The following is a 26,051-nucleotide window of genomic DNA, read 5'->3' as shown; positions in this document are numbered from 1 at the left end:
TAAGGATATGAAGTAAGTCTGTTTTGAAATAAGATACGGATAATGACTTTTTAGTTTGAATGAAATCCAGAACAAAAAAAAAGAAATTTTAAATGAAGAATTGATTAAAACTTAGTTAGATTTGATGTTATGAAATTTGTAAAATGGGTTTGTCTACAGCTTTGTGGTGAGTCTTTAAGGCAAACTTGCGATGCCTCATCACCCGCAAACCACTGATCGACTAGGGCGGCATTGCCATATTCAAACCTAAAGACGTGCCATGAGTTATCTATATTTTCTCGAGATGAACCGAATAGATTGCTAGAGACGCCGAAACTGATTGCGGAACTCAATCCGGTCCCATTGGAAGCGATCACGGCTTCAGGGTCTGAGATAGTGGATCCTTCAATATTCAAAGAGATGACAATATATCGACATCGATTATTCAGTAGCTTCAGAACACTAACCTTACGAGAAAGGCAAAACTTGACATGAGAATGTTAATGCGTTTATGTTTTTTGGTCCACATCATCGATGAGTTTGAGTCCAATCCTAATATGAGGATAAATTGTCCGAAAGTACGTTCCGCTTGGACGAACTGATAGTCTGGCCGAAAATGCTCTGGCCGATATTGTCGTTTGACAGAAAAATCCAATTAACCGAAAATATCATTTGGCTAAACAGGACGAAAATGTCGCTTGGCCGAATATACGCACAATAATTACTCACCTCTCACATATCGTTTCTCGTATCCTACTTTTCACTCGTTACTCTTGCAGGGAGGCTTCATGAGGCCTCTTGAAAGGAGGCTTCCGAGCCTCTTGAAAGGAGGCTTCCGAGCCTCTTGAAAGGAGGCTTCCGAGCCTCTTGAAAGGAGGCTTCCGAGCCTCTTGAAAGGAGGCTTCCGAGCCTCTTGAAAGGAGGCTTCCGAGCCTCTTGAAAGGAGGCTGAGGCCTCTTGAAAGGAGGCTTCTGAGCCTCTTGAAAGGAGGCTCTGAGGCCTCTTGAAAGGAGGCTTCTGAGCCTCTTGAAAGGAGGCTCTGAGGCCTCTTGAAGGAGGCTTCCTGAGGCCTCTTGAAAGGAGGCCTGAGGCCTCTTGAAAGGAGGCTTCTGAGCCTCTTGAAAGGAGGCTTCTGAGCCTCTTGAAAGGAGGCTTCCAGGCCTCTTGAAAGGAGGCTTGAGCCTCTTGAAAGGAGGCTCTCGAGCCTCTTGAAAGGAGGCTTCCGGGCCTCTTGAAAGGAGGCTTCTGAGCCTCTTGAAGGAGGCTTCCAGGCCTCTTGAAAGGAGGCTCTGAGCCTCTTGAAAGGAGGCTTGAGGCCTCTTGAAAGGAGGCTTCCAGGCCTCTTGAAAGGAGGCTTCCAGGCCTCTTGAAAGGAGGCTTCCAGGCCTCTTGAAAGGAGGCTTCTGAGCCTCTTGAAAGGAGGCTTGAGCCTCTTGAAAGGAGGCTTCTGAGAGCCTCTTGAAAGGAGGCTTCCAGGCCTCTTGAAAGGAGGCCTGAGCCTCTTGAAAGGAGGCTTCCGGGCCTCTTGAAAGGAGGCTTGAGCCTCTTGAAAGGAGGCTTCCAGGCCTCTTGAAAGGAGGCCTGAGCCTCTTGAAAGGAGGCTTCTGAGCCTCTTGAAGGGAGGCTTCTGAGCCTTTTGAAAGGAGGCTTCCTGAGCCTCTTGAAAGGAGGCCTGAGCCTCTTGAAAGGAGGCCTGAGCCTCTTGAAAGGCGGCCCGAGCCTCTTGAAAGGAGGCTTCCGAGCCTATTGAAAGGAGGCTTCCGAGCCTCTTGAAAGGAGGCTTCCGAGCCTCTTGAAAGGAGGCTTCCGAGCCTCTTGAAAGGAGGCTTCCGAGCCTCTTGAAAGGAGGCTTCCGAGCCTCTTGAAAGGAGGCTTCCGAGCCTCTTGAAAGGAATAAGTCACACCAGTCGACAGGTTTGCTTACAGAAGTTTCGCCGACCGTCGACGGTCATGTTGGTGAGTATACTTTCAAGATGTTGTGAACGTCATAGCCTCGGATGACGATGTGGTAATTTTTTAGTTTACCTAAAAGAGTGGATGCAAAATTATTGTTTTAAAAGCTAATAAATAGAGAATAATTTTAAAAATGATTGCCATTTCGGAGAAGGGTTTTTATGTTGTCAGTCAATTTTAAAATGAAATTCGGATTATGAGCCCAAGAATCAATTGGTGTGGGTTCTGCTTAAAACCATGATTCAGTCCCTGGATATCCAATAGCTATTCTTCCTATTCATACTAGAAAGACATAACTACTTACCATTCAAGCTATGATTCGCTGGCGGTTCCCACTTCAAGTAGACTGCCGAGGTGTTTAACAGGACTGCTTCCATATTGACGGGAGCTGCACTAGGAACTGTGAGAGAATACAATTTATAACCATTCAAAGCATTTTTCCACCACCAAACTCACCATCCTCCATAGTTCGGGCCGTTCTTGAGTTGGACGGCCTCCCTTCGATCGTCTTAAAGAACGGCACCAGAAAGAACTCGTACTCGGTGTACTTCTCCAGCCCGTTGATCGTACAGGCGGACGCCCCTCCACCGTGCAGCACCGTTAACGTTTTGTACGTCCCATTGCTGTGGATCTGACGAAAGTAGATGTAGAACCCCTCCACGTACTGACCGTTGACGATCTCCCACGCCAATCGAACGGTACTCGAATCGGACGCATTCGCTTCCAGCAGGTGGACGACACTTCCGGAAGAGAGCGTCGCTTGCGCTTCGCTCAGCTTGATGTCTTCGCCGTGGTTGAAGTCCCGACCAACGGTCACCGGATCGGACATCAGACTGGGAATGCCTAGACCTTGGTCGTTTTCCGCGCGGACGATGAAAGTGTAGGAAACATCGGCCGTAACCGGGGAGTATGTATAGCTCGTGGAAGACAATTTATATGGAATTGGGATCCAACCCTTGGCCATATCCGTAGCGAATACTTCGACAAGGTAACCGTTGATGTCGGAGGCCCCGGATTTGATGCTCGGTAGCCACGATATTGTAATGGAGCTGTTGGTTACGTTGACGACTTGCGGTTTTCCGGGAGCCGTGGGAAAGGCACTGGGCTCATGGGCTCGAAAAAAATGTATGTTCGGATTGGTTGGAGCTTCCAGGCGCAGATAGGCACTCCAAGTTGCTTTGCCGCTTCGACTACTTGCCACGCAGGTGTACAAACCTTGGTCGGTACTTTTGTCCAGGTCTTGAATGATGAGAGTTCCATTATCGGTTGTATTGATTCGGTCGGAGTTGACAACAGGGTTGCCATCCAGGTACCACGAGATGATCGGAGTTGGATTACCAACTGCCTTACAGGGTAGGGCTACGACGGACTTCAAGGGAAGCGTTTGATTTGATGGTCCCAGTATGATGATAGGTGGCGGTCGATCGTCTTGCGATGCAACTGTGAGGCGAGCTCGAACACTAATCGACCCTACCGAGTTGACTGAGCTGCAGACCACGATCAATCCGTTGTCTGCTTTGGTAACTTGAGGAATTGTGAGAACACTCAGGCCTTCAACGGTGGTAGATGTTTCAAACCGATCGAACTTGTTTCCAGGGAAGATTAGAGTGCGGTTACCCTCGATTGACCAGAATGTGGTAGGTTTCGGTCGACCTTCCGATTTGCATTCGAAAGTAGCGTCGTGGGGTGTTTCAACCACTTGTGGTACCGGACGAATTACAAGATGTGGAGGAGCTGTAAAAAGTTATTATGACGACTCAACTGTTTACAATTTACAGTAAAGAATTGACTTACAATGAACATTCAATGTTCCAGTGGCGGAAATAGTGCCAACAGCATTATCAGCTTCGCAGCTGTATTCTCCTTCATCGTCCAGCACGACATCCTCTAGGCGTAGACTTCGGTCTTCTAAGATGTGAACCCTATCCAGAGGCATATTACCACCGGATGCCGATCTTCGCCAAAGAACATCCGGCATAGGATCACCTCCCACTCGACACTGGAACGTTACCGAAGATCCCGCAACTATCGTCGAATCGTGTGGACCTCGTATCAGGAACGGTTTTACTGCAAACACCCTTCACTTAGTATTTTGTCCCTCTCCAATGATCTACCGTACTTACCGTGAACCTTCAAAAATGCCACCGCTGACTCTCGCACCCCGACCTGATTCCGTGCAATGCACTGGTACTGACCCTCATCGGTCTGGCGAACGTCCTGAATGGCCAAGTTGCCCCCATCTACCACTCGGATGCGTTTACTGCTTTCGACGTCCAGCTTCTGGCCGTTCTTCCTCCAAGCCACCGTTGGCTCCGGTATGCCCTTCGGAGGGCCGCACTCCAACAGCACTGTCTCACCTTGTGCTACCCGAGTACTCTGCGGCTCCAGTCGGAAGTCCTCCCGAAGCACTGTCCAGAGAAAAATAGAGTGAAAGCAATGACATTATTTGCATATTTTATTCGCTAGTTGTTTTTCTGATAGAACATCCTCTCGGCGCAAGAGGCACAAGAAGCGGCAGCTTCGTTCGTTCTGTTGTTCGGGGGAAATAGTTTTACTGCTCGGGCCCAAAACTGGGAAAGCTTTGTTGTTGATTTTAACCGGCACGAAAGCAAAAGCAAAAACCAAACCAGCATTCTCGGTTGGAATCAGATTTTCGGAGTCGACGGCAGCAACCACCACCATCAGCGACGAATAATACAACTTTTTTTTTGTAGTGTCGTGGCAATTCCCTGATCTGGCTGGAAGCGAATAGAAATGCGCATACAGCAACGGGCGACAACCGAAATTTCTCCTGCATCCGGTCAACTAGAGGTAGTGAGATAAAAGTACCATAAAAGAGAAGGATTTTTCGATAGAGATAAAAAAATTATGAATGAAATTGAAAGCTGTGCTTCATTCAAACGTCTTTCAAAAAATGTTAAATTTTGAAATTCAATGATTTACTAAAAATAAATTTACCAGATAATAGGAACATATGATCATGATAATTCAATCCAATTTGCTCAATTTTATGAAGCGAGCACTGCAAATACAATGACTTTGTTTTAAAATCACTAAGTTGGTTTCATTTGAAAGGCATAATTTGCTATTTTTTATTGGTGAGTTCAATTGGAAAACATAATTTGTTTCATTATACATATATTTCCACTTTTCAAAGCTCGTTCATATTTTAGCCTCACTTTTTACGACCGTCTACGATGCAAATGGATATTTTATTTGCATTTTTTTTTGGGTTCCATTTGTTGAGTTTTTTTGTTCGTCGGCGAAGCAACGTTAGTTGAAATTGGGGAATTTAGTACCAGGGATGATGGCGTTATTAGCAGGCTTTACCCGGGAATTTCGGGATGGAGACAAAATATGCTTTTATCTTTAACGCCATTTGTTAAACGGGCACTAGTTGATAGGAATTTATTCGGGTTATTTTGATTATGTCTGCACATTTCGGCTGAGTGGTTCGGAAAAGCCTAAAGGGCTGGATGTTTCAATAAATTTGATTTTTCGATGGGATGGTATAAATTGACATTGACCATTGATTGCGGGATTTCTGGGCGGTTAGCTCTGTGGGGGTTTGCCAATTCGGGTGAATTAAATTTTATTCAGGAGAGAAATGTCCGCGTTCTTTGTTTGTTTAAAAATTCATAAAATGTAAAAATTACATAGACTGGACCGGAATTTGAGGCTTCTATCAACTATTTTGCAACGTCTGCTTTTTTGTTGGCACTGATGTCATTTTAAGACAAATAATATCTAAATATTGAAATCATGATTTTTTACTTATTATTTAATGTAAAATACCAATCCGTTTAATAAAAGCAAAGACAGGTCGTCCAAACTAGCTATAGAGAAGTGCGCCAGTCAAAAAAACGCCGCTTTTTCGGCGTCACGCAAGAAGCAATTTCTCACTGCTAAACGGTAAGAATATTTCTTAACTTCCTGGAATTTTATCTGACTTCTCATGCAAAAAAATCCCACGGGAATTTTTTTCAATTTTCAAGGGAAGGAATTTTTACGAATTTCGTTGAATTTTTTATGAACTGATGGAAAATTCATTTATATTTTCACAAGAGATTCTGATTTTCCATGATAAATTCTTCAAAATGTTTACGAGGAGCTTTTCTTGGTTAACTCTGGTTCTGGAGCTTCCTTCGGCTTATTAATCATACTCATCGTCGCTACTTGACCTCTTCCTGCTTCTGCATGCACGTACAGTTTCTGATTGAGTCGCATCACCTTGCTCGATTTTGAAAGCTGCGTCGTACTGTCTACAGTCAAGTCCGAAGCCGTGATGACGAGTTCAGTCATAAACTCCCCGAATATTGCCAAGTTAACATTCTAAGGGTATGCGATAACACACTTTTTCCTAACGAAACGAAACGAAATTTGAAATGTCTATGTTGATTCGGTTCAAAACGATACGAAATATAGATTTTCTTTCGAGACTTCGAAACGATACGAAATCAAGGTTCATTTATTTCGAAATTTTTCGAAACGAAACGAAATTTTATTTTTTTTCCGCGGAATTTTTATTAAAATGGTTTTACGCAATTCTGATTTCACTTTTTGGAAGTCAAATAACTGGTTTTAGAGTTATAATGACAGAAGAGGTAGTCCGTGATAAATCGCGGCATTCTCGCCGCAAATAACATTGGCGATAAGGCAATACCCCAGCATTTGGTCCGATTTCAAAGGAATTCATCGTGAAGCGTGTTCTCCTGAATCTGATCATTTTTATATCAATTTTATATCAGTAAGTACATAAAAATATAGAAATTGTGGGATTTTTCATATACGGATTCAAAATTCGTTTAAAACCTTAGTTCACTTAAGAATTATGTAATTATGCTGAAGCATACTTCATATTCTCTTGTCAGCCTGGCTTTATAGTACCGTGGGGCACCGAAATCCGTACAGCACCGAAATCCGTCCACTCCAAGAGATATCAATAAATTGTAGGGGATTTCAAGTAATTAATTTACTAATAATTTATCTTATCCTGATGGAAAGAGATGGAAAGTAGCCTTTGAAATTAAAACAACATAAATTAAAAACAAATCGTTACCCACCGAACGCATAGTTTCTGGCGCCATTTTCATGCGTGTAGAACATAACTGCATCAAAATTAAGTGCGGTTTAATTGCAAATTGCGACTAATAAAGTAAGGTAAGTGGAATACAAACCAAAGGGATTGCTTCTCAAGGTTCGTATTTAACTATTTACAGTGGTAGTTTACTCAACTAGTCTACTACAATTTATATCTTCTTCTTCTTCTTATTGGCATTACATCCCCACACTGGGACAGAGCCGCCTCGCAGCTTAGTGTTCATTAAGCACTTCCACAGTTATTACTTGGAGGTTTCTAAGCCACGTTACCATTTTTGTATACCATGAGGCTAACACGATGATACTTTTATGCACAGGGAAGTCGAGACAATTTTCAATCCGAAAATTGTCTTGACCGGCACCTGGAATCGAACCCAGGCACCCTCAGCATGGACTGGCTTTGTAGCCGCGCGTCTTACCACACGACTAAGGAGGGCCCCAATTTATAAATTTAGTAAATAAATAGCTGTACGGATTTTGATCCTTTGATTCGAAATCCTTCCACGGTGCACGGATTTCAGTTCAAGAGGCGTAGCTTAAAATTCAACATTTTATCATATTTATTTAAATTTCTAATGCGTAAATGCGCAACACTTTGAAAATAGTGGCCTTCGTGTTCCTGTATTAACGATAAACGTTTCATTTGCATTCGTTTTTCATTTTATAGACCCTTTTTCACATACTGAGGTGCTTAAGTGTATGGATATCGATGCCCCATGGTATGGTGCTAAGTCACAATTAGGAATAGAATGCTTAGATTTATTTTTTTAGTGGGATACTCAGTTATGTATCCACATCTGCCAAGCGTGTAAATGCAGATTGAGAATTGAAATTACTAGACCAACATTTGAAAAGAGCGTAACAGCCAAAACTTATTCCTTCTTATTCTTCGTCAACATATATATAGCACACATTTTTTTTACAATCTGTTTATTTATGAGGCTCAGATGTTTAATAATAAACAATACGGAGCCGAAAACATTAGAAATAATAGAACTAATTATTCTGAAGAAGTTTCAGAAACATTTCTGCGTGAGGTTTTCTTTGGTGAGAGGATCGGTTAATTGATCCCTCAGTAATCAAACGATCCCGTCGCTGACTCATAGATTGCACTGGTTGCTTTTTATCCTCTTCCTCTCTCATTTTTCTGTAGGAGTCCGTGCAGCCCATGATTTCTTTCTTCGCGAACCAGATCCGTTCTGTATTATTCTTGAATGTCATAGTTTCTGCTAGTTTTTTGCATTCCACCATTAAATCGGGAATTTCAAAAGGTTCCATCCGTTCAGTTGAATCGGTATCCAATCCAATCACTTCTTTCTGAGCCACTTCAATTATGTCGTTCTGCGCTGCATCCAATGATGTTTGATGGGTTGCTGCATCAAATCCGATAACGACACCGGAATATGATTTCCATTTCCCACCTTGCGTTGCCATATTCACCTCTTTTTTTCGATAGATTGTTCCTTTTGATAGTTCATTTTTCCTTTTTGGATACGCATCCTTCCGGTGACCTTCCGCTCGGCACAAGAAACATTTGTTACGCAAATCCTGGTAGAATACCTTTCCTGTCCATATAGCAAACATTGGTTCACTAGAAGAATCCTGTGCACCTTTCTAAAATGCATAAAGATATGTATTTCACGGGCAGCAGGGACTATGTCCAAGGGCTTGACGATCCCTCCCCAGGCCATCTGCGAGTTGTGGGGCTTGCCTAGGATGTGGTGGGGTTTGACAGTGGGCCCTGTTGAACCTCTATAAAAAGCTGCATGTATCCGCAAGTAGGCCCCACCAAAGCGACCGTGTGCCGCTCAAAGCGCACAAGCCCAAGTCCTGGTGTTAGGTGGGACGCTAAACAGTCCTGACACGACGGCCCTCCGACGAGACAGGAGGTTTGCGCTGGCCCAATAAGCCGCCTAGAAAACCAATCATTACGAACAATATAAGAGATAATGCGACTCGATATAATCGGCAAAGACCTAGGCGACGAATACAGGATCACGATTGGAAGCTTGGAACATGGAATTGCAAGTCGCTAGGTTTCGCAGGTTGCGACAGGATGATCTACGATGAATAACATCCCCGCAACTTCGACGTCGTGGCGCTGCAGGAGATTTGCTGGACAGGACAGAAAGTGTGGAAAAGCGGGCATCGAGCGGCTACCTTCTACCAAAGCTGTGGCACCACCAACGAGCTGGGAACCGGCTTCATAGTGCTGGGTAAGATGCGCCAACGCGTGATTGGGTGGCAGCCAATCAACGCAAGGATGTGCAAGCTGAGGATTAAAGCCGTTTCTTCAACTATAGCATCATCAACGTGCACTGCCCACACGAAGGGAGACCCGACGACGAGAAAGAAGCGTTCTACGCACAGCTGGAGCAGACATACGATGGATGCCCACTGCGGGACGTCAAAATCGTCATCGGTGACATTAACGCACAGGTAGGAAGGGAGGAAATGTATAGACCGGTCATCGGACCGGATAGTCTGCACACCGTATCGAATGACAACGGCCAACGATGCATAAACTTCGCAGCCTCCCGCGGAATGGTAGTCCGAAGCACCTTCTTTCCCCGCAAAAATATCCACAAGGCCACATGGAGATCACCTAACCAAGAAACGGAAAACCAAATCGACCACGTTCTAATCGACGGTAAATTCTTCTCCGACATCACGAACGTCCGCACTTACCGCAGTGCGAATATTGAATCCGACCACTACCTCGTTGCAGTATGCCTGCGCTCAAAACTCTCGACGGTGTACAACACGCGTCGAAGTCGGACGCCGCGGCTTAACATTGGGCGGCTACAAGATGGTAGACTAGCCCAAGAATACGCGCAGCAGCTGGAAGTGGCACTTCCAACGGAAGAGCAGCTAGGCGCAGCGTCTCTTGAAGATGGGTGGAGAGATATTCGATCCGCCATTGGTAGCACCGCAACCGCTGCACTTGGCACGGTGCCCCGGAGCAGAGCAACGACTGGTATGACGGCGAATGTGAGCAGTTAGTGGAAGAGAAGAATGCAGCATGGGCGAGATTGCTGCAACACCGCACGAGGGCGAACGAGGCACGATATAAACAGGTGCGGAACAGACAAAACTCGATTTTCCGGAGGAAAAAGCGCCAGCAGGAAGATCGAGACCGTGAAGAAACGGAGCAACTGTACCACGCTAATAACACACGAAAGTTCTATGAGAAGTTAAACCGTTCACGTAAGGGCCACGTGCCACAGCCTGATATGTGTAAGGACATAAACGGGAACCTTCTTACGAACGAGCGTGAGGTGATCCAAAGGTGGCGGCAGCACTACGAAGAACACCTGAATGGCGATGTGGCAGACGAAGATGGCGGTATGGTGATGGACCTGGGAGAACGCGCGCAGGACATCATTCTACCGGCTCCGGATCTCAAGGAAATCCAGGAGGAGATTGGCCGGCTGAAGAACAACAAAGCCCCTGGGGTTGACCAACTACCAGGAGAGCTTTTTAAACACGGTGGTGAGGCACTGGCTAGAGCGCTGCACTGGGTCATTACCAAGATTTGGGAGGAGGAAGTTTTGCCGTAGGAGTGGATGGAAGGTGTCGTGTGTCCCATCTACAAAAAGGGCGATAAGCTGGATTGTAGCAACTACCGCGCAATCACATTGCTGAACGCCGCCTACAAGGTACTCTCCCAAATTTTATGCCGTCGACTAGCACCAATTGCAAGGGAGTTCGTGGGGCAGTACCAGGCGGTTTTATGGGCGAACGCTCCACCACGGACCAGGTGTTCGCCATTCGCCAAGTACTGCAGAAATGCCGCGAATACAACGTGCCCACACATCATCTATTCATCGACTTCAAAGCCGCATATGATACAATCGATCGGGACCAGCTATGGCAGCTAATGCACGAACACGGTTTTCCGGATAAACTGACACGGTTGATCAAAGCGACGATGGATCGGGTGATGTGCGTAGTTCGAGTTTCAGGGGCATTCTCGAGTCTCTTCGAAACCCGCAGAGGGTTACGGCAAGGTGATGGTCTTTCGTGTTTGCTATTCAACATCGCTTTGGAAGGGGTAATACGAAGAGCAGGGATTAACACGAGTGGTACAATTTTCAATAAGTCCGTCCAGCTATTTGGTTTCGCCGACGACATAGATATTATGGCACGTAACTTTGAGAAGATGGAGGAAGCCTACATCAGACTGAAGAGGGAAGCTAAGCGGATCGGACTAGTCATCAACACGTCGAAGACGAAGTACATGATAGGAAGAGGTTCAAGAGAAGACAATGTGAGCCACCCACCGCGAGTTTGCATCGGTGGTGACGAAATCGAGGTGGTAGAAGAATTTGTGTACTTGGGCTCACTGGTGACTGCCGAAAATGACACCAGCAGAGAAATTCGGAGACGCATAATGGCTGGAAATCGTACGTACTTTGGACTCCGCAAGACGCTCCGATCGAATAGAGTTCGCCGCCGTACCAAACTGACAATCTACAAAACGCTAATTAGACCGGTAGTCCTCTACGGACACGAGACCTGGACGATGCTCGTGGAGGACCAACGCGCACTTGGAGTTTTCGAAAGGAAAGTGCTGCGTACCATCTATGGTGGGGTGCAGATGGCGGACGGTACGTGGAGGAGGCGAATGAACCACGAATTGCATCAGCTGTTGGGAGAACCATCCATCGTTCACACCGCGAAAATCGGACGACTGAGATGGGCCGGGCACGTAGCCAGAATGTCGGACAGTAACCCGGTGAAAATGGTTCTCGACAACGATCCGACGGGCACAAGAAGGCGAGGTGCGCAGCGGGCAAGGTGGATCGATCAGGTGGAAGATGACTTGCGGACCCTCCGTAGACTGCGTGGTTGGCGACGTGTAGCCATGGACCGAGCCGAATGGAGAAGACTCTTATATACCGCACAGGCCACTTCGGCCTTAGTCTGATTAAATAAATAAATAATGTATTTCAGAATGAATTTCACAAACCCATATCTAACGCAAGATCAATGTGCTTCATTTAATAAACTTCTACAACACGATCAGAGGCGCATCCACGTTCCAAAACGTGGGTAGGACAAACAGGAGAAATGTCGATTTAGATTACATTCCTGGTGTTGAGAAATCGATGCCCATTTTACATATAAACAATTTACGCGTTTTATATGCAACTGTTACGCGTTTTTTATGCAACTTTAACTGAACGCTCCAACGGCTTGTAAAGAATCACACTTTGTTCGACAGAAATTACGCGTTCTAGAAGTGCACGACCCATAAACTTTACTGTATCGTGACTAGGGAAAAAAATAACCCACACATTACTCGCCCGGTGGGCGCTGAATATTCTCAGTATATTGGTCATAGAACTGCCCGTGAAATAAAGAAGGAGAAAGTCTGGTAAAACAATATTTTTTTTAGAAATATTTTTCTAAAACTATTGTGTTTCAGTCATCATGTATATAAAATCAAAGATTTTTAAAATTTTGTTCATTTGAACTGTTGTCCATTCTCCCTCAGAAACTTTCAGAATATTATACGGATCCACTCCCAGGAAATCGAATGATAGTCAATCAATCCTTTGGGGAACAGAACCAGAACCCCTAGTGGACCAGATTTCATGCGGGGTTGAGGATTTTTGTGATGTCTTAGATGAGTTCTTTTAGGTTTCTATAAAAAAAATCCCGCAGACTTCTATTATTCTATTTAAACGAATTCAACATTGAACTCCCTAAAATTTGATTATATTTTTGTAGAACTAGTATTATCAGACCTACCAGACAGTATTGCAACTAAAATATTTACTTAAATGATATGTTCTCATCAGAATCATGGGTAGGACTATACCTTAAATGTCCCACCCAGGAAAATTCGTGCGCATTTAGGACATGTCCTACTTGTCTTACCCACTCCCGGCGCCACTGAACACAATCGATTCCGCACTAAATAATTTTGTGCTCTTCTGTGCAGACATTAGTTTTATCACTTCGCGTTCTCCCACACTAGCTGGTGTGATCAGCATCAACACGATCGATTGCACATTGGTTAAACAAATTTCTGCTACGCGAGGTAGAATTTTTTCACTCACTGCCTTCCCACGATCGATTCCGCATTCATATTGTGCAATTAGTAAAAAATATCACAAAATTGAAATTTGAATCTTGGAAACACTGCAGACGTTTTATAGAAGAAAACTACATACGTATTTGTCGACTAAGAATGGGGTTATGTAGCAAGCGTTAAAATAAAGATTTGTATAACCAAAAGTTTTGAAAGTTGCACACGGCCATACGGAAGGATTCTCGTAACTTGGTGGGAACACATTTCGCAACTTGTTTATCAGCGTGTGAATCAAGATTTTCGCCCTACCGTATACTCTTCTAAGGGTTTCCGTCATGTGCAGCACTGATTGTGGCATCAGTAAGCGACTTATTTCACCGCATCAAGAGCGTGTCCTTTCAGTCAGCGATGAAGACGAGCTAGGTTCTTTGCGTCTGTAAACTCACAAGCAGCTAAACTATTGTAGAACGAAATGGAAAGTAACGGCCAATCTTGCGGATCTCAGGAAAATGAAGGCAGCTCACGTTGCATCACCTGTTGCGCTGCTAACTACACACTGCTTGGCATCGGTTACACGCAAAAAAAAGCGTTCCCGAATTCGTGAACCATCACAAAAACACCGTAATTTAGCTCATGGATTCGGGAACACCAGTCATGTTTTTCAGAACGTTCCAGAAAACGTGACTGTGTCCCCGAATCCATGGCTGTTGTTCACGAAAAAATACACCGTGAGCTTGTTAGTTCACGAATTCATGAACGCTTTTTTCTGCGTGTAATGCAGTCCCCCAATCGACGACGCATGGTGCCTAACTGGTGGCGCCAAATTAGGCTGATACGGGCCAGCTAGCTTCACATGAGAATTCCAACCACCAGAAGAACCAGTGACTTCATATGACGGTAAACTTGCTGCACTGTATGACACTGAACTCGCTTCTGACACTCAGCTTGGGAAACTACTGATGCTGTCTGTCCGATGTAGGATCTTTCGATCTGTGGACCAAATACTACTGATCGTTTGGGTGCAAACTACTGTGCACACTGTCTCGAAAAGGTCACATTCGTATCAGCGATTGATCAATTGACGTTATAATTCCTAAATGGCAGGTTTTGAGATGACGTATATAATGGTAGAGATTGCCCACCCACATTTTGCTGGAGAATGTGTAAGAATCTCCATCGGTATTTCCGGTGGAATTTCCTAAGGAACTCCTAAATGAATTCCTAAAAAAACAAAGAAATTTCCAAAGGAATTCCCGAATGAATCTTCCGAAAGAATTACCAAAATGTTTTCCGTAGGTGTTTTTGAAGAAGTTTTGGAAGGTATTTTGATGATTGATTTCGTACATGTATTCCTAAATGAATTATTCAAAAGAAATCGATATAATTTCAGAAGGAAGTTATGAATTCCGAAGGAACTTCTGGGGTAGATTCTAAAACAATTCGTTCTTTAAATTTTCAAAATTTTCCGAAGTTGTTTCCCGAGGATCCTTGAAGAAATCCCTGGAGGAATTTCTGAAGGAAATCTCGAAGCATGCCCCAAAAAATATCTTGAAGAAATCAAAGCATGTCGGATGTTCCTTCAGGAGTTCCATTTTTTAATTCTTCAGGAATTCATTCAGAAATTTCCCAGAAGTTTATTTGAATTTTGTTCTAGAATTTTGGGAGTAATTCCTGGGAAATTTTCCAAAAGTATTTTTCATGTAATTGCTAAAAGAATTCTTGAAGGAATTTCCGGAGGTCTTTGGATTTTCTTAAAACAAATTAAAGAAAGAAATCGATGTGAATGAATTGAACTGTCAAAGGTGTATTCTGAAGGAATTACTGGAAAATGTTCCGAAGGAAATCATGAGTTCATTTCTGGAAAATTTCCGAAGCAATTTCTGGAGTAATCTTCAAAGGAATTTTAGGAGGAATTTTAGAATAAATTACTGGTAAGATTTCTGAAAGGACAACTAGCTGGGGCTATTTTCGAAGAAATTTCAGATAGAACAATTCCAGAAGGAGTTCTGGATGGAGTCCCTGAAGGAATTTTCGAAGGAATTCCTGGAAAAAATCCTAGAAATTTTTATTTCTTCCTAAAATTATTTTTATATTTGCTTCATAAATGCGTTCAGGAGCTGCTTCGGAAATTCTTTTAGGAATTCCTTTAGAAATTCCATTGGAAATTCTTCAAAATATTCCTCCAGAAATTACTTTACGAACTCGTTTCAAAAATTTTCTCCAGTTTTTTAGAAATTCCTTAATAAAATCAAACCGTTTTTTAAAAAATTGATTCAGAAAATCTTTCTGGAACTCTTTTAGAAATTCCTACAGGAATTCCTCCACAAAATCCTCCAGAATTTCTTTCGTGAGCTCCTCCAGAAAAGTCCTATATAATTAAATTAAAAATAATCATTTCTATTTTTTTTTTTTTTGTTAAATATCTTGGCTGTGCATAGGCACAGCACATGTTTCGAAATGGGCAAATTGATATGAAAATTTGCGAAAAAGAATCTTCTCTAGATAGACGTGATAACCTCTACACAACAAGATCACTTAAAGGTCACGTTTGCGGAAAAGCCATCAGAATCCGAGTACCAACCTCCACCGCGGTTAGCTCTTTTTTGCAAGTTGAATATCTTTCGGATGCTTGATTTGTCTAATCTCACATGTGCTTTACTGTTGTACCTATATCCACAGTCAAGCGAGTACATATTGTTTATTAAACGGGCTGGGCGGATTTGTATAGAGTTCGAATCAATCACACTCTGCTGTGCCAAAGTGCTTGGATATACAGTACCAATAATTTGCTTGACATTGGCTGACTTAGGGGCCCCACACACGCTCCGACATGTTGTACAACTTTGACTCCGCCCCCAAGTTTGTGCGACCAATTCAGTTTGTACAACCGTCTGACGAACAGTTGGTACCGTTTCGACTCGAAGTCCGGACACTTAAGCACTGCTGAATTTTTAGTTCAATATTTCAAACGGAATTAAGTACTACACTGAGTGATAACACACCCTGTCAAAATTAACTTATCAAATTTGCTATAGTGTAGTGAAAATGACATTTTGTATGAACGAAATAGCTAATATAATCGAAAACATTGAGCATCGCTTGCTTCGAAATCCGGACACAGTATAAGGGATGCTTCAAATACCGGACAATTATGCTTCGAATTTCCGGACACTTCAAGTTATATATATATTGATTTTCAAATAGCCAATTTAATCCGTTCAAAGACAACTAGGATATAGCATTTATATTGCTCAATTAATATAAATCCGTAAAGTAAGGTTTCTATACACATTTGAATGGAAATCTGGCATCCCCCGGTTGTGTGTACCATCCGAAGTTTCTGTTCCGAGATTGACCAGGACTACCAAAAACAGCATTTGAAACCAAGCGGGAGCTTCAGTCGATAACAAACACTGAAGAAGTTTCCAAGTAGGAAACGAAATACGTATCTGCTTGTTGATACATAAAAAAGTTAATAGTGGAAGTAAATGGAAGAATAATAGTCTTTTAACCTTGTAGCATTTCCCCTAAGACGCTCTAAAATAATTAATCATTAATCAATTAATCAAGCGGGAGCATTTAACTGCAATATAAAACATTGGGAATCTAATAATTTCATACAATCTCCCCCCTCTCCCCTTTCAAAGTAGAACACCTCTTTGACATTTGACGTGTCTGTGGGTAATGAAATATTTTCTTCAATCTCAATCCTCTCAAATTCAACGTGGGTAAGCTGCAATTAGTGATATTTATGTGTCTTTTGAAATCCGTTTTAGTTTGCTTTTAGAAATCAAGGATTGCAAGGAGCGATTGAAATAATGAACTCATGCGGATTGATAAATCCGGGCGTGTCCGAGAAATGTTGAGTTTTTTTATTTGACGGGAGTCGTTCACAACGTGTCTTTTTATACAATTCTGTTAAAAAGCTAGTTTAACGAACTTGTTTTTTTTTCTACAAAAATTTGGATGGTTAAAAAACTACATTTGAAGACAACCTTTCACTAGAAACTGAAGTTTGGCTACTTGTGTACAATTAATAAAGTGATACCATTTACAATATGTGTATAAGTAAATATCGATAAGCTGAGAGCAAGCAATGTTCCTTCTGGGGTGTAGCAACTAAAATCTAATGAAATTGTAACTATGATTGCTTATTACGAATCGTTTGATTTCAATTAACTTAACTGATAAATAGTTGTTTAACATCATTTCAGCATGTCCGGCAATCGAAGCAATTGTAAAAACTTGCCTCGAAGTCCGGACATACAGAAAATGTAATATATCTATCTATATCTATCTATATCTATCTATATCTATATCTATATCTATCTATATCTATCTATCTATATATCTATATCTATATCTATATATATATAAAACTCAATGTTTGTATGTTTGTATGTATGTTTGTATGTATGTTCCAGCATAACTTCTGAACCCATTGACCGATTTCAACCAAATTTGGAACACACATTCTTTATCTTAAGAAGACGACGATAGGGGGTTGAGCATGCTCTTTGAAAAAGGGGGGAGGGTGTGGGGGGAGGTGTAATGTTTAGTTATCGATCAACTCAGTGTAACTTCTGAGCCCCTTGGCCGATTTCAACCAAATTTGGAACTCACACCCCTTATCTTAAAGAGACGACGATAGGGTGGTTAAGCATGCTCTTTGTAAAAGGGGGAGGGTGTGGGGGGAGGTGTATTGTTTAGTAAGTTTAGTTTCAACCAAATTTGGAACACACATTCCTTACCTTAAGGAGACGACGACAGGGGCGTTAAGCATGCTTTTTGAAAAAGGGGGAGGGTGTGGGGGTAGGTGTATTGTTTAGTTATCGATCAACTCAGTGCAACTTCTGAGCCCCTTGACCGATTTCAACCAAATTTTGAACATACATTCTTTATCTCATGGAGACGACGATAGGAGGGTTAGGGATGCTGGAAAAGGAGGAGGGTGTGAGAAAGGAGTATTGTTTAGATATCGATAATTTCAGCATAACTCCTGAACCCATTTACCGATGTCTACCAAATTTGGAGCCCATATTTTCTGTCTAAGGAAGACTATATCAGACTGGGTAGGAGTGTCATAGCTAAATGAAACAGAGGGTATATTTATTAAACGAACAGTTTAGTATACAGTTTAGTAACATGTATTCTCTACCCAAAGGAAACTATTATAGAGAGGCTGGGAGGAACTTTTGGAATGCGGGAGGTTATTGGGGTTGGGTATTGTTTAGAAAACGACTTAATTTAAAATCCCGTCTATTTAGTTCATCCGAGGTTCTTTGATATTGTAGAATGCTCCAAAAACAAATTGCCAGAATTCTTAAAAAAAAAACAAATCCTTCACAATAACATTTTCTCGGTAATAACATTTCAAAACAAAAAACGAAAACGATTTTTCCCGAAAATGATACTTCCCGATACACATATAGCAGAATATGACATTTCCCTGAAAATGACATATCCCTGAGTGAAGAAGGGCATAACACTATTTGGCCTAAGGTCATTCGACGTGAAGGGCATTTGGGATAATTATGAACAGCATCAGAAAAATGTTTCATGGGAAGCATGCATTTGCTGGGTATGAAGCAATGATAATTGTAACCCTTAATCGGAATCATGGTTTGCCAAGTGAAAAGCAATGATTAATGTTTTTCTTCTGGATGGTGGATGTGATTGCTTCTTTAAAAGTAGGCATTTGCCCGGAATAAGGCAATGGTGGGTGAGATCCCTTCTTTAAAAATATGCGTTTGCCAGGAATAAGGCATCGGTGGATGTTTTTCCAACTTAAGAAATAGACGTTTGCCAGGAATAAGGCTATTCAAACCCACGATCCCTTCTTCAAAATCAGTCAACGTTTCCAAAAGCCTTCTTTTAATAAAATGATGAAGTATCAATAAGTAAATACAATTACCCTTTTAACCAATTGATTTTATCATTTTACGATTGCGAACCAAACTGGCAATTCCGAGCAAGGCCGGGTACATAAAGCTAGTATAAATTATAAAGCTATGAATTCCCAAGCAATTTCTCTAATTCATGACAAAGAGTGCTATCATATTATGTTAATGAATTACTAATACCCTTTGCAAATGATAGAATATAGGAAATATGAGCTTATTTTCTCTAATGTTGAGTCTTAAACTGCATTCAAGAAAAACGAAATTCACCGTTGATTATGACATGCTTTCAACTTCTACCTCTAATTTTCAAGGTTTTACCACAGATCACGGATTACTTACATTTATTAAAATGGTTTCAAGTCCAAGAATTGTTCCCTGCATTGATAACCCAAGATATACTTGTTGAGATGGTAAATAAAGTCGAATAACAATTGAAGTGTCCGGCTTTCGAAGCGTCCGGCAATTCGAAGCAAAACGGTACAACCAAAACTCCAACAAACGTAACATTTCGTCATTTTCTTTATGTATATGCAGATGTGTTTGGTGCTTTTTCACGAATACTTAATTGGATGAATAGAATTGGAATGAAATAGTATTGGAGTGCAATTAGATTGGATTTGAATTGGAATGAGCTTAAAATTAGATTGGTTGTTGTTCGAATTGAATTTTATTGGAACGTGAATGGCATGGTATTGGAATTTTGGTGATCGCATTCCAATCGATTGAATTTTGCTTAGAGTTGGAATTGAATTTGATTATGATTGGAAGTTTCGAAGAGTAATCGGAAGTTTCTCCCGGAGTTCCTCCGGAAGTTCATTCTGGAAATCATCCAGAAGTTCCTTACGAAAGTTTTTTTTCCGGAATTCCTCCGGCAGCTCCTCCCTGAATTCCTCCATAAGTTCCTCCCAGTTCCAGAAGTTCCGGGAGGAGCTTCCGGAGAAATTCAAGGAGGAACTTTCGGGTGAATTCGGAAGTTCCTCCCTAAATTCCTCAGAAAGCTTCTCCCGGAATTCCTCTGAAAGTTCCTCCCGTAATTGCACCGGAAGTTCCTCCGGAAAATAGAATTGGATTGTTCCACCAGGACTTCCTCCGGAAGTTCCTACATTAATACCTCCGAAAGTTCCTCCAGGAATTCCTCCTGAAGTTCCTCCAGGAATTCCTTCCAGGAATGCCTTCACCGGAAGTCTTTTTTTGGATTCCTCCGGAAGTTCCTCCAGGAATTCCTACGGAAGTTCATCAGGAAGCTCCTCCCGGAATTCCTCCAGAAGTTCCTCCCAGAATTCCTCTGGAAGTTCCTTCGGAAGTTCCTCCCGGAATTCCACCGGAAGTTCCTCCTGGAATTCCTCCGGAGGTTCCTCCCGGAGTTCCTCCGGAAGTGCCTCCCGGAAGTTCTTGCCGGAAATCCCCTGGAAGCTCCTTCCGGAAATCCCCCGGAAGTTCCTTCCCGAATTCCTCTGGGAGTTCCTCCTGGAATTCCTCTGGAAGTTCCTCCTGGAATTCCTCCGGATGTTTCTCCTGGAATTCCTCTTCGGAAGTTCCTCTCAAAATTTCTTCAGAAATTCTTCTAGGAACTCCTCCAGAAGTTTTCCCGGAAGTTCCTCCTGGATTTCTTCCACATGTTTCTCCCGGAATTTCTCCGGAAGTTCCTCCCTGAATTTCTCCAGAAGTTCCTCCTAGAATTCTTCCGGATGTTCCTCTTGAAATTTGTCAGGAAGTTCTTTGGAAGTTCCTCTTGGAATTCCTCTGGAAGTTCCTCCCGGAATTCCTCTGGAAGTTCCTAGATTTCTTCCGGATGTTTCTCCTGAATTTCTCCGGAAGCTCCTCCAAGAATTCCGCCAGAATTTCCTCCTGGAATTCCTCTGGAAGTTCCTCCTGGAATTCTTCCGGATGTTTCTCCCGAAATTTGTCAGGAAGCTCCTCCCGGAATTTCTCTGGAAGTTCCTCTCAGAATTTCTCTGGAAGTTCCTCCCGGAATTCCTCTGGAAGTTCCTCCTAGAATTCCGCCGGATGTTTCTCCCAGAATTTCTCCGGAAGTTCCTCCAGGAATTCCGCCAGAATTTCCTCCTGGAATTCCTCTGGATGTTCCTCCCGGAGATCTTCCGGAAATTCCTCCCGAAGTTCTTCCGGAAATTCCTCACGGAGTTCTTCCAGAAATTTCTCCCGGAGTTCATTCGGAAAGTCCTCCAGGAAATCCTTCGGAAGTTCCCTTACGTGTTTCTCCGGAAGTTCCTCCGGAATTCCGAAGATCCTCCTGGAATTCCGAAGATCCTCCTGGAATTCCGAAGTTCCTCCGGAAGTTATCCTAGAGTTTCCTCCGGAAATTCTTAAAAAAAATTCTCCGGAAGTTCCTCCGAGTGAAATTTCTTATGGAGAATCTCCGGAAATTCTGCCAAGAAATCTTCCGGAAGTTCCTCCAGAAATTTCTCTGGAAGTTCCTCCAGGAATTCCTCCAGAAGTTATCCAAGGATTTCTTCCGGAAGTTCCTAAAAGAATTTCTCCGGAAGTTCCCACAGGAATTCTTCCTCAAGCTCCTCCAGGAATTCCTCCGGAGGTTTCCAAGGGATTACTCCGGAAGTTCCTCTAAATAGAAGTTTCTCCATGTATTCCTCTAGAAAGTTCTTCACTTTCATTCTGTGTATTTTTTGGAAAGTTTTTTCGCATTCGTTCTGTGGATTTTTTGGCAAGTATTTTCACTTTCATTCTGTGGATTTTCCATATGAAATACTTCCTATTTTTTTTAGGAATTTTTCTGGAAATCTGTCAATGAATTCCACTAGAAGTTGCTTTTAAAGTTCAAGCGTGAATTCTTCCGAAAATTTTCCCGGATTTTTTATATATGGTCACTCGGAAATTCTATCAGTAATTCCGCAATCAATTTCTATGAGAAGTTCTTCAAAAGTTCTCTCTGTAGTTCTCCTGAAAATTCCCTAAAACTCTTTTTAAATTACTTCTCCAACTCAACAAACATTACTTACTCATTCCCAGAATTTCCTGCCAAAAAACCCAAAAAAAATCTCCATATAGTTCCTCCAAAATTTCTCCAAGAGTTCACTAGAAAATTTTCTTCAGGTTTTATCCGATTCAAAATTTCAGAATTTTTGTGCAATATCTGAAGGAATGCTAAAAAAAATCCTTGTACAGCTATTGGAGAATATCTTGAAGATATTCACGAAGGAATTCCTCGCATGAGTCCCTGAAGAAACTTTCAGATAAATTTTGAAGGAATTTCCAAAGAAATTTCTGTAAACTTTCCTATGGAATTCCAGGAAGAATACTCAAATAAATCACTGAAAGCGTTATATAAATTCTTAAAGGGATTTCGGTTGAATTTTTAAACAACCAGAAAATTTCGCGATGGAGGCGTTCTGTAAGGAATTTCTAAAAATGTTTCCAAATTCCAAGTGTAATCTAATAACTGGAGGTATTTTTAAAAATTTTCATAAAATCTCTGAATCTGAAATTCTTGAAGGAATATCTATTGGCATTATACGAGCATTTCCATAAATTCCAGAAGATAAATATGGGTCATTTTTTGAATAATTAAATAATCAGGCGGTTTTAGAAAAAAAAATGTTTGACCGAGCATACGCTCTATAACAACCCAACTAACAATTTTGGTGCTAAAAGCTTCAACTTCTAGCCTTTGGCTGTATAATATTTGAATAAAAGCAGCCAATGCTGAATAAAAGAAAAGCCTCCGCAAATAATCCCTTAAACTTCAACTCGACTATTACCGAAATATCTATCAGCTAGTTAGTTTGTGCCGAATATATTTCATTTTTTATCGTTTATGCAGCTTTCATATAGTCATAAAACAGCTCTGTCTGAATTAGCAACAAAGCTTATCGGTTAAGAGCTCATGTATGTAACTGAGTTGCTTGTTAGCAACTTCCCATATTACGGTGAGTAGCATTCACGATGAAAACGTTTTCGCTGTTCTTATAGCACTAACAATATAGCGTACTGGCGCTATAAATGAACTAACGAAGCTTTTAGGCAACTTCGGTATCTCTGAAGATTACACAACGTTTAAGTAAACCTTATACTGCTTCTTTTAATAGCTTATTTGTATGGAACGTCAAAACCACAATGTTTACATTTGATTTTTGTTGCCGGAGCTGTGTACGAGCTATTGATTTCTGTAATGCAGCTATAAAGGTATTCACCTGCTCTTATGGCAAATGACAAAGCGTTGAGAGTAATGCTAGCAGATAGGGTTGGAAAACAAGGCATTTAGAAGCGATATTGCGGTTGACGGCGACTGTGAAGCGATTAGCAGCAGAGTAGCATCTATACAGATCGAGAAAATGTTGCCTAAAAACAATTTTTAGCGATTGATGATGCATAAAAGTTAGCCCACGGAACATGCTGATAGATGTTTGAATAATGGTTGAAATAATGCTGAAACATAATTTTTAAGCTTATGTGCTGAAAGCAGCATGTAGGCCTCTTTCTAACGTTTATACAGCATGAATCTGAAAATAGCGTTAGTGAAATAACCTATAGGGTATGCGAAGAAGCACATCCGTAATTTTCTTTGTTATTTACATATGTCAAAGTGACGGTGATGACAGAGCAGCGGCCATTGAATCAGGAGATCAGGAGTTTGAATCTAGGTAGCAACAAAATTGGTATTTGAGTTTTCACAAAAAAAAACAATAAATAAACTCCAAAATTTACTCTCCTCTCAAATAATATTTAATCAAATTGAATTCAGTGGCTGTATAAAACTTATTTAACAGATTCAAAAAATCTGAATAAGCGCCATTGAAGCGAATTATATTACTAAATGGTTTAGTAAAGATTGAGAAAAAATTGTGTAACATGCTGTAAAGTAGTTGTGCAGGCACGTCAAAACAGCTGAATAGATTCGCCAGATTTGCTGGTAAAAGCATTGAATAGAAGTTCTTGATCATATGTATAGCACACATATTCAGCTTGAAGGCGTATAGACGAGTTGTAATAACATTTACATTGACATTAAATGTTAGTTGGGAAGGGGCGTAGTGCCAAGCGGCATGGTAAATTTTCATACGGCAGCGGCGCAAAAAATTACTGTCGACGTGGCGCGACGGCACACAGGTCTAATATTATCTTATTATTATTGTATTATTCTATTATAATATTATGATTATTATTATTAACGCAAACTATCTTATTTTCCTATTATCGCAAAAATCACTTTCTGCTCCTGGATATTTCACCGGAGGAATTGAATGCAACAGTGTTGTACAACAACACCACACACAATGCAACTTGGTTGTACAACATTTGACTCCGCCCACCACAAGTCTGAGCAAAATCAAACTGTTTTGATTTCATCCGACCAACTTTGCAACTTTGAAACCGTCCGTCCGACAGTCGTACAACTTGTCCACAGACGGTCCGACTTGGTTCCGACCGAACCAAATCTCCTGGGGCGGAGTCAAAGTTGTACAACACGTCGGAGCGTGTGTGGGGCCCCTTAGACATGTACCCGATCAATAATCTATATATATAAAAATGAAATGGTCTGTGTTCGTATCCACATAACTCAAAAACGGCTGGATGGATTTTCTTCATTTCTTCAGCAGATATGTTCGTTACCGTTTCCGACGGGTTTATATGCGAAAATTACGCGTAAGGTTGTGCAAATTGTGAAAAACTAAAATTAGGATTCGTATGGGAAATTCACATGAGCATTTTTGCCACCCTACTGTCATCGCCTATCTCTCCAATGGGAAAAAATGGTGGCTAACATCTCTGGAGTTAGCGCGCGGTGGGCCCCACTGACAATTCAAAATTAGTAAACAAAAGCATCATTTCAGGACTAATTTTCTGTGATGGAGTAATTGTTGTTGAGCGATTTGAATGAATTTATTACTAATATCGTTATGTATCACGCAGAGCTTAAAATATTCATCTTCATGAAGCAACTTCGGTCCGAATTTTGACAAACATCGCATGAATATTCAAAACATAGAATGACATAGTCAGTACCGCGGATGACAGGCGATTCACCCTCCTGGTCCTGAGTGATAAATCACTTCACTCATTTGAAACGTGTTCAGATTTCAGATAATTTATCAATTTGTAAAATGTGCATAAATATTCAATGACCATCACTTAAAATAAATCACAGATTTCTGTGAAATTTCACCGAAATCTCACCGAAAGCAGAACTGTTTGGTGAATAATTTTACAGATTTTCAGTGGTTTTGACAGTTGAACAAAGGAAATATCGCCGAAAATTTTGTGAAATAATTACCGAACAAATCTGCTGTTGAGATTTCGGTGAATTGAAGCAAAATTCACCGAAATCTGTGAAATGATTTAAGTGTGCAATATTCAACTGAATATTGACTGTCCAGAGCCGACTATGAATGTGTCGGAAGTGAACTGACAAATCTCGGGTACTTATTCAAAAGGACGTATGTGATTTTGTAAACAAAGAGTCGTACGTCGATTTGTCCAAACCCTACTCATCCGTGGTGATGGTTTGCGTGGGAGTGCTATCAGAATGGAGAAAACAACGTTTGAATCTTTGTTTACAAAATCACATATGTCCTTTTGAATAAGTACCCGAGAAATAAAGAAAAATGGACTTCACCAAAACATTTCGATTATTTTACACTCTGGTACCACGTATTCCGTGCCGTAAAAAATGTGTTCGATTTTCACATTAATTGTAACAAGACCATCATTCAACACAACACGGTTAGTACGGTGCAACACAAATTTGAATATTAGGTAACAATATTGTATCAGAAAATAACGCCCACAGCAAAATAATAACGTGAATTTTATGCTGGAGCCAGAAGCATAGCCGTGTGTCATCCGGCTGATTTTCGCCTACTACGCAGGACAACGTCTGCCGGGTCGACTAGACTAGTGCATAATAAAATTATATTGCGGATCTTTTCAAAAATTTTCATTTTGCGGATTCCGCAAAGTTCTACACTGAACCAATATATAATCTCTGAAACGACTGATTCAGCTCTTCACTTTTCTAAAATACGCCTCCTCCCACTATCGTATGCACCGCTGGTGCAACAGACACGCCCGCCTCAAATCGAATGAAAATCATCCGATTTGCA

General features: G+C 41.6%; 1 protein-coding gene across 1 annotated transcript in view; it reads right to left on the bottom strand.

Moving 5' to 3' along the window:
* Window positions 1-26,051, bottom strand: part of LOC134216969 (protein sax-3-like) — a 144,437-nt gene that overhangs the window by 48,410 nt on the left and 69,976 nt on the right. Inside the window, exons 4-7 of the mRNA XM_062695724.1 lie at window positions 4,056-4,340; window positions 3,727-3,999; window positions 2,389-3,666; window positions 2,237-2,332 (exon numbers count right to left, since the gene is read on the bottom strand). Of these exons, the coding sequence (XP_062551708.1) occupies window positions 2,237-2,332; window positions 2,389-3,666; window positions 3,727-3,999; window positions 4,056-4,340 (1,932 nt within the window). The remainder of the gene's footprint in view (window positions 1-2,236; window positions 2,333-2,388; window positions 3,667-3,726; window positions 4,000-4,055; window positions 4,341-26,051) is intronic.

Source organism: Armigeres subalbatus, chromosome 2 (genome assembly GCF_024139115.2).
Source record: "Armigeres subalbatus isolate Guangzhou_Male chromosome 2, GZ_Asu_2, whole genome shotgun sequence".
NCBI lineage: Eukaryota > Metazoa > Arthropoda > Insecta > Diptera > Culicidae > Armigeres > Armigeres subalbatus.
The sequence above is the reverse complement of the archived record's forward strand: the minus strand, read 5'-3'. Positions and strand labels throughout refer to the sequence as shown.